We start from the raw sequence: 15268 nt of genomic DNA on the forward strand, positions 1-15268 counted from the left end.
GAACCATCCTTTGACTTTCCAGGGATTTGACCACCGAAGTCCTGCAGCATCCTCCCGAAAACCCCAAGCCACCGATATCAGCTGGTGGGGATTAACGGCGGACGCACCAGAAGATCCTTGTGTCAATGTTAGCGCAGAGGAGGAAACACGGTGACGGCGGCAACGCCTGGAAAAACCAGGAAAGGAGCAGGGAGGAAGGTGGTGTTTGCACTAAGCAAGGAGAACCTTTGCTCAGAGTCACCGGGGCTCCGAGGAAAAACTTATTTGGGGTCTGTTTTCCCCCACCAGCCTGCGGTAGGATGCCCACCAGGCGTTTCGGTGGGGGCTGGAGCCGAGCAAAGCAAGAAAAGTCGCTTTTAGGCGAGATTCCGCTTCAGAAGCCGAAATCCCCCCCCCCCCTTATCACAGCGCATCAGGACCAGCGAAGCCACCAAGAGTGGCAGAGGAGGGTGGAGGGGTCGGGAGCCGGGTCTGTGTTTTGACTTCAACCCGCAGATGTGACCTTGTGTTTCCATAAGCGCCTCTCATCCGCCCGGATCCCGGGGAGCTGCCGGCTGCGCATTAGACGGGGCATAATCCGAAAGCAGAGACAACTTGTGCTACAGCAAGGAGGGGTGGGAAGGGCAGGGATGCTCTGGAGGAGGAAGATACGGAGCCCCGAAGCCGACGTGGCACCCCATCTTTCAGGTGACACCCCAGCAAGGTGGGAGCAGGGCGTCGTGCCCAGCCGAAGTCAGATTTTGGCTCAGAAGCTTAAAAAAAAAAAAAAAAAAAGGTGGAAGAAGGAAGTTCGCGCCCCTGAGCTCTCCCCGAGCCATTGCCGCATTCGCGAAGCGATGTGTCGGGGAGCCCCACCTCGGGCTGGGGGCTTCCCGTCCCCCTCTCCGCAACCCAACAGCAGAGATGCTGATGCCGCCCACGGCCCGGATCCAGCTGGAGCCATACAGGGAATCCCAGCTCTTGGCTCCCTGGGACTTGCTCGAAAACCTCCGGTTTTCCAGTCCCTGGGCAGCTGCAGCCCCGTGACTGCCCCAGCGTCCCTTTTGCGTAACGTTTTCCATGCTGCCGCGCCGCTTTTCCCCACGTGCTGAGCTTGCTTTGGGCAAGAAATGCCAGCTGGGCCACTGGAGAAGCTGCTAATGGGGAGGATACGGTGAAGGAAGGGCAAAGAGAGGGCTTGCACCTTCTCCCCAACACGGGTCAGGGTGCTGAGGGCCCTGCTCCTGCCTCTCGGGAGCTCTGACACACGCTCCGCCAGCACCCAGCACCTTTGGCTGCAATAGTTCCTATGCCCAGGGGCGGCATTCCGACTATCCCTGTAATTAAAAAATATTCTCAAATATTTAAATAGATTGAAATCTCGATCCCGGGGCAGGCAGCCAGGTCCAGCTTTTGGGTGTACGTGCAGCGGGGGGGGCCGAGCGCGTGGGATGCAGCAGGCAGGATGGCTCTGGGTGCAGGGATGCTTCAGCGCTTAAAGGGGGCTTCGAAGAAAGATGGGGGCTTTTTAGAAGAGCCTGTAGCGACAGGACAAGGGGGAATGGTTTTAAACTAAAAGAGATTTAGACTAGATCTAAGGAAGGAATTGTTTACAATGAGGGTGGTGAAACCCTGGCACAGCTTGCCCAGAGAGGTGGTGGATCCCCCATCCCTGGGAACATCCAAGGTCAGGATCTGACCTGATCTGGTTGAAGATGTCCCTGCCCGCGGCAGGGGGTTGGACTAGGTGGCCTTTACAGGTCCCTTCCCACCCAAACCCTTCTATGACGCCTGCGACTCTCCAGGGACTTGGGAGATGCCACCCCAGACCTCGCTGAGATGTTTCCAGCAAGCAGCCAGAGGTGGCCGTGACGCAGACCTTCAGCTCATCACCTCCGTCCTTGCCTCAAGGGAGCGGGCAGCCAGCAGCCATGGGGTTTCCTTGCCCGTTCGTACCTCTCGGGTACGCCCTATTTAACGCCATCACTCAACCGGCGTGCTTCTCGGGGGAGGAAACTCCAGTCTGCCCAGTCGTTGCCCACCGAGGCCAGGTGGCTTCAGACCCCAGCCCCAGCATCTGCTGGGACCCGCTCGCCTCCAGAAAGCCCGGTATGAAACTACAGCGGTGGCGAAAGAGCTGGGGATGGGGAGGGAAGGGCAGATGGGTCTTTCCATCAGCTCCCTTCCTCTTTTTCCACCTTTCCTGCTGGCTGTCGGCCACCTCTGCCGCCGAGGTTTTGCAAGGATCCCCGTGAAGGTGCCGACGCTGGAGCCACCCCAACTCTGAGCAACTTCAGCCAACGGGACCGACTGGCCCGGGGACTTTCTCCAGGGCTGCTGCCAGCCCAGATGCAGAACTGGGGGCAGCTCCGGCTGCTCGGGGCTCTCTGACCCTCCCTGCCCTTCAGCAGCCAGGACCACCCCACCGGCTTCGAGCACCGGGAGACTCGGCAGGTCCTGGGGGTATCTGCATCCCGCTGCGTGCCGGCGGGCAAGGGGCGACGCTGCAGGGACCCCGACAAAGCTCTTTCCTAAAACACCGAGCTAGGAGGGGGAGGCACAAGGAAATTTCCCATATGGATGCTTGAGGAAGCATTTTTTTGGGTCGAGAGGAGCAAACCGGAGCCCGAAACGGGGATGCGCCGGGCTGGGAGCGTGCTGCAGGCAGCCCGGCTCCTGCCGGCACGGGAAGCGGGCAGAAAGGCCGCATTGTGAGAAGCCGAGTCCGGAGAGGCCCCTTCTCCTCCCGTGGCCCTCACGGCATTCAGACAGCGGCTGGCACCGCTGCCCGCTTCAGCGCTAATGAAATCTGATGAGCCGGACCCGTGACTGTCTCCGTCCTGCCAGGAAGGGCACGCGAGGGCTGGTTTCCACCTTCCCTCCCACCAGCGGGAACTGGGATCCCCCCCAGTCCCAGCACAGAGTGGGGAACGAGACCTGTCCCCACGCTAAGCCTCGCCCGGCAGAAGCAGGATGAAGCCCCAGGGACCGGGAGTGAAGGTGGCCATGGGTGCCATTCATTTCGGCAGTGCATGAGGATGGGTGGCCCCAGCCCTCCCTCCTGGCACCTACCGAGACCTCCCCACCGCGCTCCCCCTCTGCTCCCCGTCTCACGGTACCTGTCCCATCCGGGGTGGATCTCACGAAGGTGGGCAGCATCTTCACTGAGGCGGTGGGGTTGGTGTCTGCTCCCAGCCCCTTCTCCATCTCCTTCCCAAAACGTTGGGACACCTCCTGGAGGGTCTCCTCGGAGAGCCGCATGTGGTAGAGGTATTTGTCGATCTGAAAGGTGGACATAAAGCCAAAAAATCAGCCGGAGGGTTGGGGACACGGGCACAACCCCTGTGACACGTTCAGGACAGCGGTCAGCCCCCCCTCACGTCTGCTGGGGCTGATGCAAGAAGCAGGAGCAGGTCGTGACCCACCCTGAAGGGCAGGACACGGCTGTGCCGGCACGTTGCCAACACGGCACCGCCGCAACATCTTATCTCCAGGCACGCCGATAACGCCCGCCGCCGTTCTTGCACCTCTCCCTGAGCATCCGGGGCCCTTCTCCAAAGAGCCACCCCGTGCCCTCCTCGGCTGCCCGGACGGGTGCCAATTTGGGAACGCTCAAACGCCGAGGAGCTCCCGATGCTCCGCAGCATCTCCTCCGCTCATTCACCTACGGGCACCCAAACAGGTTGCGACAGAAGTAGGACCCAAACTCAACAACCTTCCCCATCCCGGTTGTGAGTCAGGAGGTCGGTGCCGGAGGTTTTCCAGCTGCGGAACCTTTCCTACGTCGCGGCGGCAACGTGCCTCGACCTTGATCCCCCCCCAGGGCCTCTTCCTACGTGAAGGATGCTCGGCAGGAATCCACTGCCCATTCATTTCTTGGCTGCTGAGATCACCCCTACAAAGGGTTACGGTGCCCTTGAGCAAACAGCGCTGTGTGACACAAGTGGGTGCCGTGGCCGGAAAGGGAAGAAATCCACCCCCCCCGTGCTCCTGGCAATAGTTTATACCCTTACGCTGAGGCTACGAAGATGCCCAGCTCCTTCCCTAAATGCCATCAAAGCGTCTCGTCTTTCCCAGGAAAGGCATGGAAAAATTCCTCCCCGACCCATCCCGTAGCCCCGTGCACGTCTCCGCAGCCTGACCGGAGCAGGGAAGGTAAACGGAGAGGCGGACAGACTGCCAGCTCCCAAACTATGCCCTGTTTCAATTAACTTCACTTAAAATTAATTAAAGGGCAGCTGCAAGCCCTGCGAAGTCAGAGGAAAACTCCACCCGCTTAGCTCACCTGTCTGTAGGCACGTAACATAAGGTCAGCCGAAATCAAGCACCAATTTTTTTTTTTTTTTTTTTTTTATAGGGCTACGCTATAGGAAATGGGCATTTTGTGGGCGAGTAATAGCCATCCGCCCCAGCGTGACCTCGCTCACGGATGCAGCCGCTCGGACCCCGGGCTGAACCAAAACAGCTCTGCTGTGGTTTTGGTTGCCTGCGTTTCAGGCTTGGGATGCTCCGGCGTATCCTTTCCCCCTCCCAGTTCTGCTGGAAATTTGGAAGCCGAGTCCCCAGTTGCTCCGCTCGCTGCGGCGAGGATGGAGGGAAGCCCAGCCGAGCACGCTCCAGGAGATGCTTTATTCCCTGGGGAACGGCATCCTCGCCGGTGCGATGGGTAAAACCTCCTCCTGATTTCTCTTGCTGCTTTTCGCTCCTTCCCATTAAGCGGGAGCGGAGAACAAGCACCCACCAGCTGGGAGACCAGGCAGGCGCGAGGGAAAGAACGAGGATAAGGAAACCAGGAGGTTTCCCGGTGCCGGCTGTTTACCGGCTCCTCCTTCCCCACCCCAGCGGCAGGAAGTCAAACACCCCCCTCCTTCCCCTCCTATTTGCTTTCGCTTGCTGAAAATTGCCACCCGTGTACCCAGGCTCCGGTTACGGGCGCAGGGAAGGCGGCCGCTGCCCCAGTTCACCTCCACCCTCTCCTTCCTCTTCCAGCTTCAAGAGGGGTCCGGGGTGCGGAGCCCACCTCCACCCCGGCCCCGGGGTAGGAGATCTCCCGTTTAGCCGCCCCGATGGTTATCGGTCGATGCCGTCGACCCAGGACAGACGGCCCAACCCCATTTCTTAGCTGTGAGACAGAGAGAGAGCGTTATCCTGGCCTTTCACAACCTCCTCGGGAGCCACCGACCTGCCCTCGGCACGGGGAGGACCTCAACCAGCCCCCGTCTCCTCTCTCCAGCAGCATCTGACCCGGGGCGTCGGTGATAACGAGAGACAAACCCGGCCGACGCTGGGTGCTCTGCCCCCCAGCAGCCTCTCACCCCCCGCCAGACCTTCCTTCACTGGACTTCTTTGGCACCCTAGGGTGCTCAGGGGGTCCTGGTGACACCAGCGTGAGTGGGGATGGGGTCCCAGCGAGGTGTCCCCATCCCAGCGGTGGGGCACCGCACCAGCAGGGCTCGGGGCAGAGCTTCACCCTTGCCCGAACCGCAAGCTGCCGGTGTTCCTCTCCCGTCTGTCACCCCGACTGTGCTTGCTTTTCCTCCTAGACTGGCAAGGTGCTGCTAGGGGAAGGTCTCACCCCAGAGAAGCTGGGTGCTTTGGAAGCTGGGATGCACAAGAAGCCATCGCTGTTTGCTCCTCGATTCCTGCCCAAGGCACGGGGCAGCGAAGATGCTGCGTGCACGACCCGCCAGCCCCCGAAACCACAGCACGGGGAAACGACGCGGAGGTTTCACCTCCTTTCTCCAGGACAGGCACCGCTCAGCACGTTCCCCATGTCCTCCAGGCTCCACCGTCCCAGGAATAATCGGTAGGGTGAGAAACAAGGTGACCTCCTTCTAATCTCCAAAGCCCTTTAAAACCTGGATCATCTTCTCCTACGAACGTAGACGTCGTCCCACTTGGCAGCTAAGGCGGGTCAGGGCGTCCTGCAGCTCAGCTCCTTCCCAAGCGAGACCACCTTGGGGTGCACCCGAGCCCCGCCGAGGAAAAGCCACGGCCACCTTCACGCCGAAGGCTTCCCAGCTCCATGGCCCGGTTCGTTACTTCAATTAACCCCCCCCTGCACCCAAGCGCACCTCAAACTGTAGCAAAGATGGGGTGAAACAGGGGAATTTAGTCGGCAGCGCCGAAGCACGAGCATCTTTCAAGACAACCAACCTCCTTGGTTCTTCAACCTTTCTTAAGATCATTGCCAATTCCAAATAAATCAAGTCACTAGGTTAGGATCCGGAACGGAGCAATTTAATTTCTGGAAAGTTTCCATCATAAATAATAATCTTTCCCTGAGGAAATCTAAACTGAATGGAGGAGGAACAGATTTAAGCTGGGAAGTGCGGGGCGTGCTCACAGCCCCCGAGAGTTGCACACAGGGGCAGGACGTTTTGTTAAAAGAACCGGATCGTTAGAGCCGCTGCGGGTGTAACGAGTTGGATGTCATTTTTTGGAACTAAACCCGAGCAAATCCCCACCTCCTAGCTCAGGGCTGTCTCCAAAGGCTCAGCTAATTTCTACACCGAGCATCTGCCGCCGGGTGCTGGGGAAGTGCCCAGCGTCGCCCTTCCCAGCTGCAAGGCCACCGTTGGGCAAGGTCCATCCGCCCCAAGGCTGAAGAAAACCTCAAGTTGCCCAATTTTTGCCGCCAGCTGGAAGCCGAGTGAGCTGCGCCGTGCCTGAGCCGGGCTTAAAGTACCCCAAAAGCCAGGTTCGCCTTTGCAATGACGGTAATAACTCACGGTTCCAGTACCAGCACCACAGCTGGATGATGTTCTTTTGCCTGAAGACTTCTCTTCATCCTCCCGTCGGGGCTAGACCCTAAGGGGTCAGCGCTACAAATATATTCGCCTGCGAATAACTTCGCCCCAATTCAATGCCATTATCCACGGAGAAAAAAAAAAAAAAAAAAATCAATTCCTCGGCTTATATGTTTGCAAGACGGTCCCATCACCGCAGAGTGGAAAACCCCTCCCCGATAGATCTACCCAGATCTACCCCGTATCGCCGTCCCCCCCCTCGGCGGGGGGACGCACGGCCGGCGGTACGGCAGGGAGGGTGAAGGGTGCCCTTCCCCTCGCAGCGGTAGCGGGGACCCTTTTTCCCCATTGCTCGGTGGGGATGTGGGGCAGGATTGCTCTCGGTGATGGAAATTACAGCGTGACAGCGGCTTCCGGCACAGCGCAACCGTTTCCTGCCCGGTAAAGAGCGGCGGGGAAGGGGAAGGACTCAGGGTGCTTTATTCTCATGCAATAAGGTCTTGGCCACATCTGCCCTGTTAACGATCCCGGGCTCTGGGAAGGGGAAACCGCTCCTCTTTAGTTTCAGTTTTGCTCTGGGTCTCTTTCCAAAACCACGTGTCTGGGGAGAACCAGACTGGGAGCGAAGGTTTCCAGTCTCCCAGTATCTGCTCGCCGTAGTTTTCAGCTGGGTGTGCATAATTTCAGCAGCGTTTGGGGAAAAAAGCGTAACGCTGGGAGAGGTTAGCAGCTGGTTTCTGGGCTGGATTCTTTTCCTTTTTGGCAACAGAAAGTCAAATCTTTGTTGTGGACAAGAACAACAGGGAGATGTTCAAGTTTGGGGAAGGCTTGAGCACTCCTAACCCACAAGTGAGCAGAGTCAATCCTCTCCCCAGGGTAATTTCTGCCTGAAATTATTTTTTCTTTAAATTCCTTCCCTCCCTATCCCAGTTTTTAACTTCAAACATGCTGCTTTTTTAAAAATCACTGAAGTTTTTCGGAATACCGACTCTCTCCCTGCTTCTTTCAGAGGGGGACGCTGTGCGAGCACCCAGCAGTTACCAGGGCGAGCCAGAGCCGTGCCCCCATCCTGCCCGGATCCACAGCAGGATGTGACAGATTCGGGGAAACTGAGGCAGAGGGAGCGGCAGCAGTTCACCGAGGTTACAGGGTGAATCCGGGAAAGCAATCAGCACGGAGAGCGTTTTACTGCCTGGCACGGGACCGTAACCCAGCGTGCATTTTACAGCTTTTATTGTCGGATCGGGGATGGGCACCGCAGCACGGGACGGACCCTGTGCCACGTCCTTGGCCCCTGCATATCGAAAACCAGCGCTCCCCATCCTCGTGTCACCGCGCCGTTACCCAGCCTGGGCTGACTCAGCGCCGGGAAACCGGCTCGTCCCCTTCCCCGACCTCCCCAGCCTTCGGCGACGCAGGACTGATGCCGGGCTGCACCCACCCTCCTCCAGCCCTGACCCCGGCAGCACCCACGTCCTTGGCTGCTATTGAGGGCTCCGCGCCGAATTAAACCCCACGTGCCCTCCCCGCCGCAGCCAAGCCTCTGATGACACACGCCCGGAGTCATCTTGAACCCGAGTGAGTCAGATGGTTTCCTGCTCGGCCGGTTCCTCCCCATCCTCGCCCCCCCCCGGGACGGCAGCTGAACCCCGCGCCGGAGGTGGAGCCGGGCACCCACGGCGGAGAAGTCGCACTGCAAAGCACCGGGGACCAGTCCTTGGGTGACCCCACTGCCCCCCAAAAAAGCCCAGTTTAACTGGGAAAACGTTCTGGTTTCCAGCTCAGGAGTCGGAGACGTCAAAGTGCTCCCAGCTCCCAGCAGCCCCAGCCGGCCTTTGAGACGCCTCCCTGCCCACGCGTCCTCTTCCTCTCCCAGTTTAAACCCAGAAGGTCTCCGGGCAGATAGAAGAGGCAGCATCCCCCTCGGATCGGAAAGCCGCGCTGTGGCACCCAGACCCCCCCCCCCGCCGTGGGTGCTGGGTGCATCCCACCACAGTTGGGGAAACTGAGGCTCCCCACGGTAACTCAAACGAGAAGCCGAGGAGCGAGGGGATACGCGATGGCTCCCGGAAGGTGCCAAGGACGGGAAAGGCCGTCCTGCCGCTGACCTTGACGGGCTTAAGAGAAGTTATTCAGTTGGTTTCCAGGAATTTGCAATCAGGCACCCCTCCCACAGCCGCGGAGGAACCTGCGAGAGGCGGCCAGGGAGGAACCGGCTGGATTAAACGAATCCCCCTAGCAAAGGAAAAATTAAAAAAAAAAAAAAAACCCAAAGGAAAACCTGCCCCTGCCTGGGAACGGCCACAACTACGGGAAAATTAACTCCATCGCCAGTTTTTCCTTCTTTCGAAGGAGCGATGGGGAAGAAGAGCCGCCAGCCCGGTTATGGAGCTCGTTTGCTTCCCGCTCCTCCCGTCGCATGACGAGGCTGAGGTTCAGGGACCAGGAAACCCAGCGCGAGCCGGCACATCCGAAGGGAACGTGGTTCATCCGTGGCAAACTTTCAAGCCAGGATCTCAAAGGACGCTGCTGAGGTTAATTAAAGTTTGCACAATCGCTTGGGGGTTAGATAAGTTAGCGCTGCAACCCACTTCCCGGCCGGGCAAAGCGAAGGGCAGGAGTTCGGGGACGTATGTGACATCCCCCCGGGTGGGCAGCGGAGCAGGTAAAGCTGCTCCGTGTCAAGAATGGGAAGAAAAATCCTATTTTTGGGGGGCTGTTTTCAAGGCCCTGATGTGGACGCAAAGCACAGCTGTTGGAAAGGGCACTCTCTTCCCACGGCCGAGCCCCTTTTCTGCCCGATCCAAAGCAAAAAGACGCACGACTCGAACACACGCCGGCCTATCGCCCTCAAATCTTTTCCCAAAAATAGTCTCAAATTCTGGGTAAAGCCTTTGGGTTTGGTGAAAAAAAAAAAAAAAATTCCCAGCTTTCCAAGAATTTCAGCCTCTCCGTCTCCCTGTGCTGGGGACTCCCCCCCACCTGGGAAGATTTATAAGCCGGGAATAATTTTTGCATTCATGGTGAAAGCATCCAGCTCGGAAACCCAGCTGCTTCCCCCACTTCTCCCCCCTCCCCTGCAGCAAAGCCGAGCTCCGTGCGCTCGCTGGAGGCTGCGCCGACCCCAGCTTTGCCTTACCGGCAGGATTCACAGGCATTTGTTTAAAAATAACCCAGAGAAATCCAGTTGCGGAGGCGGCTGTGTGGGGCCGGGAGGGCAGAGCCATCTCCCACAGCAGCCAGAGCCCCAGCCGACGGCTCCTGGATATTTTTTCCACCCCCCTGCATCTCAGCAACCCATTTTGTTTGGGCTTCGGAACTGGGAAGAAAACGAAGCCGGTTCCCGCGGCTTCGCACACCCTTTTCCCAGTGGGTAATGAAGCTGAATACCTTAAACCAAACCCTTCCCTCTCCATTATTTCCAGCTCCCGATAAGGAACTCAGAAGCTGCCCGGAGCCCGAGAGGCAGAAGTCGGGCTGCGCCGCTGGCCTATTTCTGCCGTCGAGTTACACAACCCCTTCCCGTGGATTTGGCTGTTGCACAACCCCAGGACACTCGCGAGTGGAGGGAGAAGCCGAGCTCGTGTTTCCTTACAGATCGCTTCGTGTCGAGAAGTTATTTCTACGCACTTTGGTTTTGTTTCGGTTTTTTTTTTTTTTTAATGTTCCCTCTCGTTTTTACTTCCTATTTAATGCAGGCGAAGGGCCAACGTGGCGAGTTTTGTTTCTCCGTCGGCGTCCCCAGCGTTATCCGATGGAGCGAGACGGGGCTCTCTGCGGCCGTGCATTTTGCATTTTGCTTGGGTTTTTTAAGTGGGCATTTGCAAATCCCGACCACCCCACACCCGGGCACTGTCACCCTGGTAATGGGAACCGCTGCACGACCTCAGGACTCGGAGCCAAAACCCTCTCTGACATATCCTTAGATGCCCCAAACGCTGGGGGAAGAGCCTGAGCCTTCACAAAGTCTCCCAGCCAGCATTTTTTTTCTAGGAATCATTCTTGTTTAGAGCCTAAGCGCTGTCCTGGCCAAACAAAGGCCGGCTGCGTTCCCCCAGCCGTAGGAGAGCAGAAACACTTGCATTTTTCAAGTGCCTGAACTCATGAATTACTGGTGACAAACGCTCCGTGCATCCCAACGGGACGCTTCGACTTGCGTTTGCGGTCCAGGAACAGGCTCTGGTCGTTCAGGACCCGTAAATTAAGGGAGGGGGAAGGCAGGAAGATGTTTTTCCATCCCAGTCAGTGCAGGAGGTGGGGGGGGCGCAGCCTGGGGAAGGGCAGCCCGAGGTGCTGCGTTTGCCTCCGAGCTCGGAGCAACCCCCTCCGGCATCCCCGCCGCGCCCCGGGCCAAGGCAGGGCCCCGCTCCCCGCAGGGACCTCGGCTCGGCGCCCCGGGGAGCTGGGGCGGGGGCGGGGGGAGGCGGAATCCCGCCGAGGGGCTGAAGGTCCCGGCTCCGGGGGATGCTCCGCGCCCGCGGATGCTCCGCGCAGGCGGCAGGAAGCGGCGACACGTGCTGCGCGGGGCGGCCCGGGGGTCCCGAGTCCCGCGGGGGCGGACGGGGAGGGGAGCGGAGACACCCCCCCTTCCTCCTCTTCCTTCTCCTCCTCCTCCTCCTGCTGCTCCGCGCCGCCGGCCCGCGGGGGGCGCCCGGCCACGCGGGGTCCCGCAGCCGCCCGCCGCGGCACGTACCGCACGGCGGCCCCGGCCGGGCAGCGCACGGGCCCGCGGGGCGACAACGGCGCCTCCCGCCCGCCCCCTCCCCTGCCCGCTGCTTTCCCCCCGTTTCCCCTTTTTTCTTGTGGGTTTTTTTTTTCTTTTTTCTCCTTTTTCCTTTTTTTTTCCTTTTTTCTTCTTTTTCTTTTTTCCTTTTTCCCTCTTTTTCTTTTTTTTCCTGTTTCCTTTTTTTTTTGACTTTTTTCCCCTCTCCTTTTTTTCTTTTTCCTTTTTTTTCCTTTTTTTCTTTTTTCCTTTTTTCCTTTTTTCCCTTCTTCCTTTTTCCTTTTTTTTTTCTTTTTCCTTTTCTTTTCCTTTTTCCTTTTTCCTTTCTTCCCTTCTCTTTTTTTTTTTTACCCCCCCCTTTTTTCTTCCTTCCCCCCCCCCCCCCCCATTTCCCCTCGCCGACCCCTTTGTCCCGCGCATCCCGCCCCGCGCCCCCCCCTCACCTTCTGCGCCTGGTCATGGTTGAGCTCGGTGAAGAAGTACGCGAGCAGGTGGGAGGCGATCATCTTGCGCGGCGGGGTGCGGAGCGGTGCGGAGCGGAGCGGAGGCGGCCCCGGAGCAGCGCGCGCCGCGGTACTCGCCCGCGACAATGTGGCTCATTGAGGAGGTTCCCCGGCCCACGAGTGACGCGGCGCCGCGGCGGCTTCTGATTGGTTGAGCCGCGAGGGTGTGTGCCCGGCGCCGGGCTGACGCGCGCCGCTAGGGGGCGCCCGAGGGAGGGGGCGATGGGGGGTGAATGGGGGGTGCTGGGGTGAATGGGGGGGTACTGGGGTGAACTGGTGTGGGGTGGTGGGGTGAATGGGGAGTGGTGAGGTGAACTGGGGGGGTACTGGGGTGAACTGGTGTGAGGTGCTAGGGTGAATGGGGGTACTGGGGTGAATGGGGGGGTACTGGGGTGAATGGGGGGTACTGGGGTGAACTGGTGTGGGATGGTGGGGTGAATGCGGGGGTGCTGGGGTGAACTGGTGTGGGGTGGTGGGGTGAATGGGGGGTAGTGGGGTGAACTGGTGTGGGGTGGTGGGGTGAATGGGGGGGTACTGGGGTGAACTGGTGTGGGATGGTGGGGTGAATGCGGGGGTGCTGGGGTGAACTGATGTGGGGTGGTGGGGTGAATGGGGGGGTAGTGGGGTGAACTGGTGTGGGGTGGTGGGGTGAATGGGGGGGTGCTGGGGTGATTGGGGGGTTACTGGGGTGAATGGAGGATACTGGGGTGAACTGGTGTGGGGTGCTGGGTGGCGGGGGGGTGAACAGGATCTCGGGTGGGCACTGGGGGGTTGCAGGGGAGATGAGTGTGGGTGAACTGGGGAGGGCTGTGGGTGCACTGGGGAGGTGTGGGTGCATTGGGGGTGTAGTGGGGGGTACTGGGGTGAGCTGGTGTGGGGTGCTGGGTGGTGGGGGGGGTGAACAGGATCTCGGGTGGGCACTGGGGCAGTCCAGGGGAGATGAGTGTGGGTGAACTGGGGGGGCTGTGAGCGCACTGGGGAGGTGGTACATTGGGGGTGTACCAGGGGTTGTGCACGCATTGAGGGTGGACTGGGGGGGTGCACGTGAACTGGGGGGGGTATGTGTGCGTGGGGGAGTGCGCAGGGAGTGGGGGGGTTGCACGGTCTGGGGGGTGCGCTGAGGGGGGGGGAGTGCACTGCTGTCTGTGTGTGCACGCCGGGGGGGGGGGGGCACACAGCAGCTTGTGTGTGCGTGTGCATGCGTGTGCGTGTGTGCACGCGTGTGCGTGAGTGTCTGCATGCGTGTGCACGCGCATCGGCGTGTGTCCGTGCACGCACCCGTCGTGCCCATCACGTCTGCGTGTGCCTCGCTGTGTTCCTGCAGGTGCACGGGTGTCCGCGCACCGCGTGGGCGTGTGCGCGCGCGCGCCATCACCTGCGCATCAACGTGCGCATCCGTGCGCACCCGTCAGGGTGCATCCATCAGCCCACAGCCCGTGGCGGTTCCTCCACCCGCACGCGTGTGCCCCGCTCCCCCAGGGCTGACGGCGCGGGGGGGGGGGTGCTCGGTGCACCCCGAAGCTTTGGGAAGCCTCTCCCCGCGTTATCCCAGGGAAAAGCCGGGATCTGCCCCCACCATCCCTCCTTCCTCCATCCCGGCTCCCTGCTCCCGGCTCCGTCTGGGAATGGAAGGGCCGGAGCCGTGCGAAGACCCGCGGCCGGAGCCCTACGAGGGCCGGGGCACGTCCTCCGCCCGCCCGGCCCTCCGGAGCGGCTCCTGCTGCCCGGCTCCCGGCTCCCAGAAGAGCCGGTCCCGGCAGCCCTGGGGCAGGAGTTACCCAACCCGTCTGCCCGCTCCCCGCCGCGCTTTCCCAACCAGTTTTGAGCAGCTCAAACCCTTCCCGGCTTTTACTTTGTAATATTTCTTTCTAAGTGGTCATTTACATCATTTTTCCAAGGAATTGAAACTCCATTTCAAAGAAAAGAGAGAAAAAAAAGGGGGGGGGGGGGGGGAAGCAACCGAAATCGAGCCAAAGAAACGGAGCCGAGACAACCCCGCTGCCAGACGCCTTCTCCTGGGTGATCCAGTCCTGCCGGACCCTGCCCATCCAGCCCACGTTTGGCCAGGGTTTCGGTTAAAGCCCCGTATCGGCAGCTGATGGTTTTTAATCTTTATCCCTGCGCCTGCACTTCAATTCACCCTTTCATCCAGCTTTTTTTTTTTTTTTTTTTTTTTTGCTAAATACCCAAATTCTCAGTGGTTAAGATGAAATTAAAAGCAGAGTTTAGCCTAAAAATAGCCGGGCACATCTGGCCACCTTCTCCATCTGTCGCTTGCCCGGCTGGATGAAGGAAGCGACTGTATGTGCAAAATGAGGGGTCTGTCTCGTCCCTCTGTCCCGCTCGGGAGCTCAGTTCACCTCTGCAAAATCAGTTTATTCAGGGAGGCACGTTCCCCAAAACTCAATTTATTTGCCGGATAACAGCCTAGCCAAGAAAAGGCAGGAGGAGCGGGTCTCCGGTCAATGCATTTCTCTAAATAGCGCTTGCTTTTAAAGTGATTTTTTTTATTTAAAATGAGTTTTTCTAAGGTGTTTCATAATTCCTTTCACGTAATAAACCTCAAAATCAAAATCTTTTCAAGCCGTCCCTCCCAGCTGCTTCCCGGCTTCGTATGGGCTTGTAATAATCTATCGGCATTTAATGCCGCGTTCCTTAGCAAAAGGAAATGGGCTGATTGCAGGGATTGAAGTTACAACCGGCTCTAATTTCTCTAATGCGATTCTTTAAAGACGAATGACTGCGGTAATGACAACGTCGGAGCTTGAAAGGAAGGGCCGTGCCCAGCAGCCGGAGCAGGGATGGAGCATTCCGGAGTCATGGGACCAGCTCTGGATGCAAGCGGGGTCAACCTGACCCATGGCAGCCCTGGACCGCTGCTGCCCCAGGGGCTTGGGGACCCCCCAAGAGAGAGCGTTGCAAACCTGGCGAGGGTAATATCCCCCTTTTGTACTGGGGAAACTGAGGCACGGATCAGGATGGGGATAAAGGAATTGGGAACCGGACCCGGCGCATCCGATTTTTCGAGGCCGCTGTGCGGCACGGAGCAGCCAGGATGATCTTGGAGCTGGATCCGCTCCAGGAGAGGCGTTAATTCCTCTTAGATCACCTGCCCCGTGATTCATCGCTCCATCGGTGCTCTACATAGTTTCCAACAACGTTTCATTTGACACACACACACACATCCCAACCGAACCCCTCGGCAGAAGAATGACACCGGTGACCATTTATTTACTTTGCCTGGTCACCCAACGCACCGGAAACCTTGAACTTGGCCGGACCCAGCCCTCGCACGGGGTTGGGAATAGAAAACC

General features: G+C 59.0%; 1 protein-coding gene across 4 annotated transcripts in view; it reads right to left on the minus strand.

Moving 5' to 3' along the window:
• The window catches only part of LOC142093427 (hexokinase-2), a 27463-nt gene extending 15413 nt beyond the window's left edge, over positions 1–12050 (minus strand). For 2 of the 4 annotated variants that reach the window (XM_075174581.1, XM_075174578.1), the window contains exons 1-2: positions 11895–12050; positions 3099–3261 (exon numbers count right to left, since the gene is read on the minus strand). In XM_075174581.1, coding sequence (XP_075030682.1) covers positions 3099–3261; positions 11895–11957 — 226 coding nt within the window. In that variant the 5' untranslated portion in view covers positions 11958–12050. Of the gene's footprint in view, positions 1–3098; positions 3262–4264; positions 6966–11894 lie in introns of those variants that run through there. The other 2 variants (XM_075174580.1, XM_075174579.1) reach the window with 2 other exon arrangements.
• Positions 12051–15268: the final 3218 nt, after the last annotated feature.

The sequence above is a fragment of the Calonectris borealis genome, chromosome 27 (genome assembly GCF_964195595.1).
Source record: "Calonectris borealis chromosome 27, bCalBor7.hap1.2, whole genome shotgun sequence".
Lineage (NCBI taxonomy): Eukaryota > Metazoa > Chordata > Aves > Procellariiformes > Procellariidae > Calonectris > Calonectris borealis.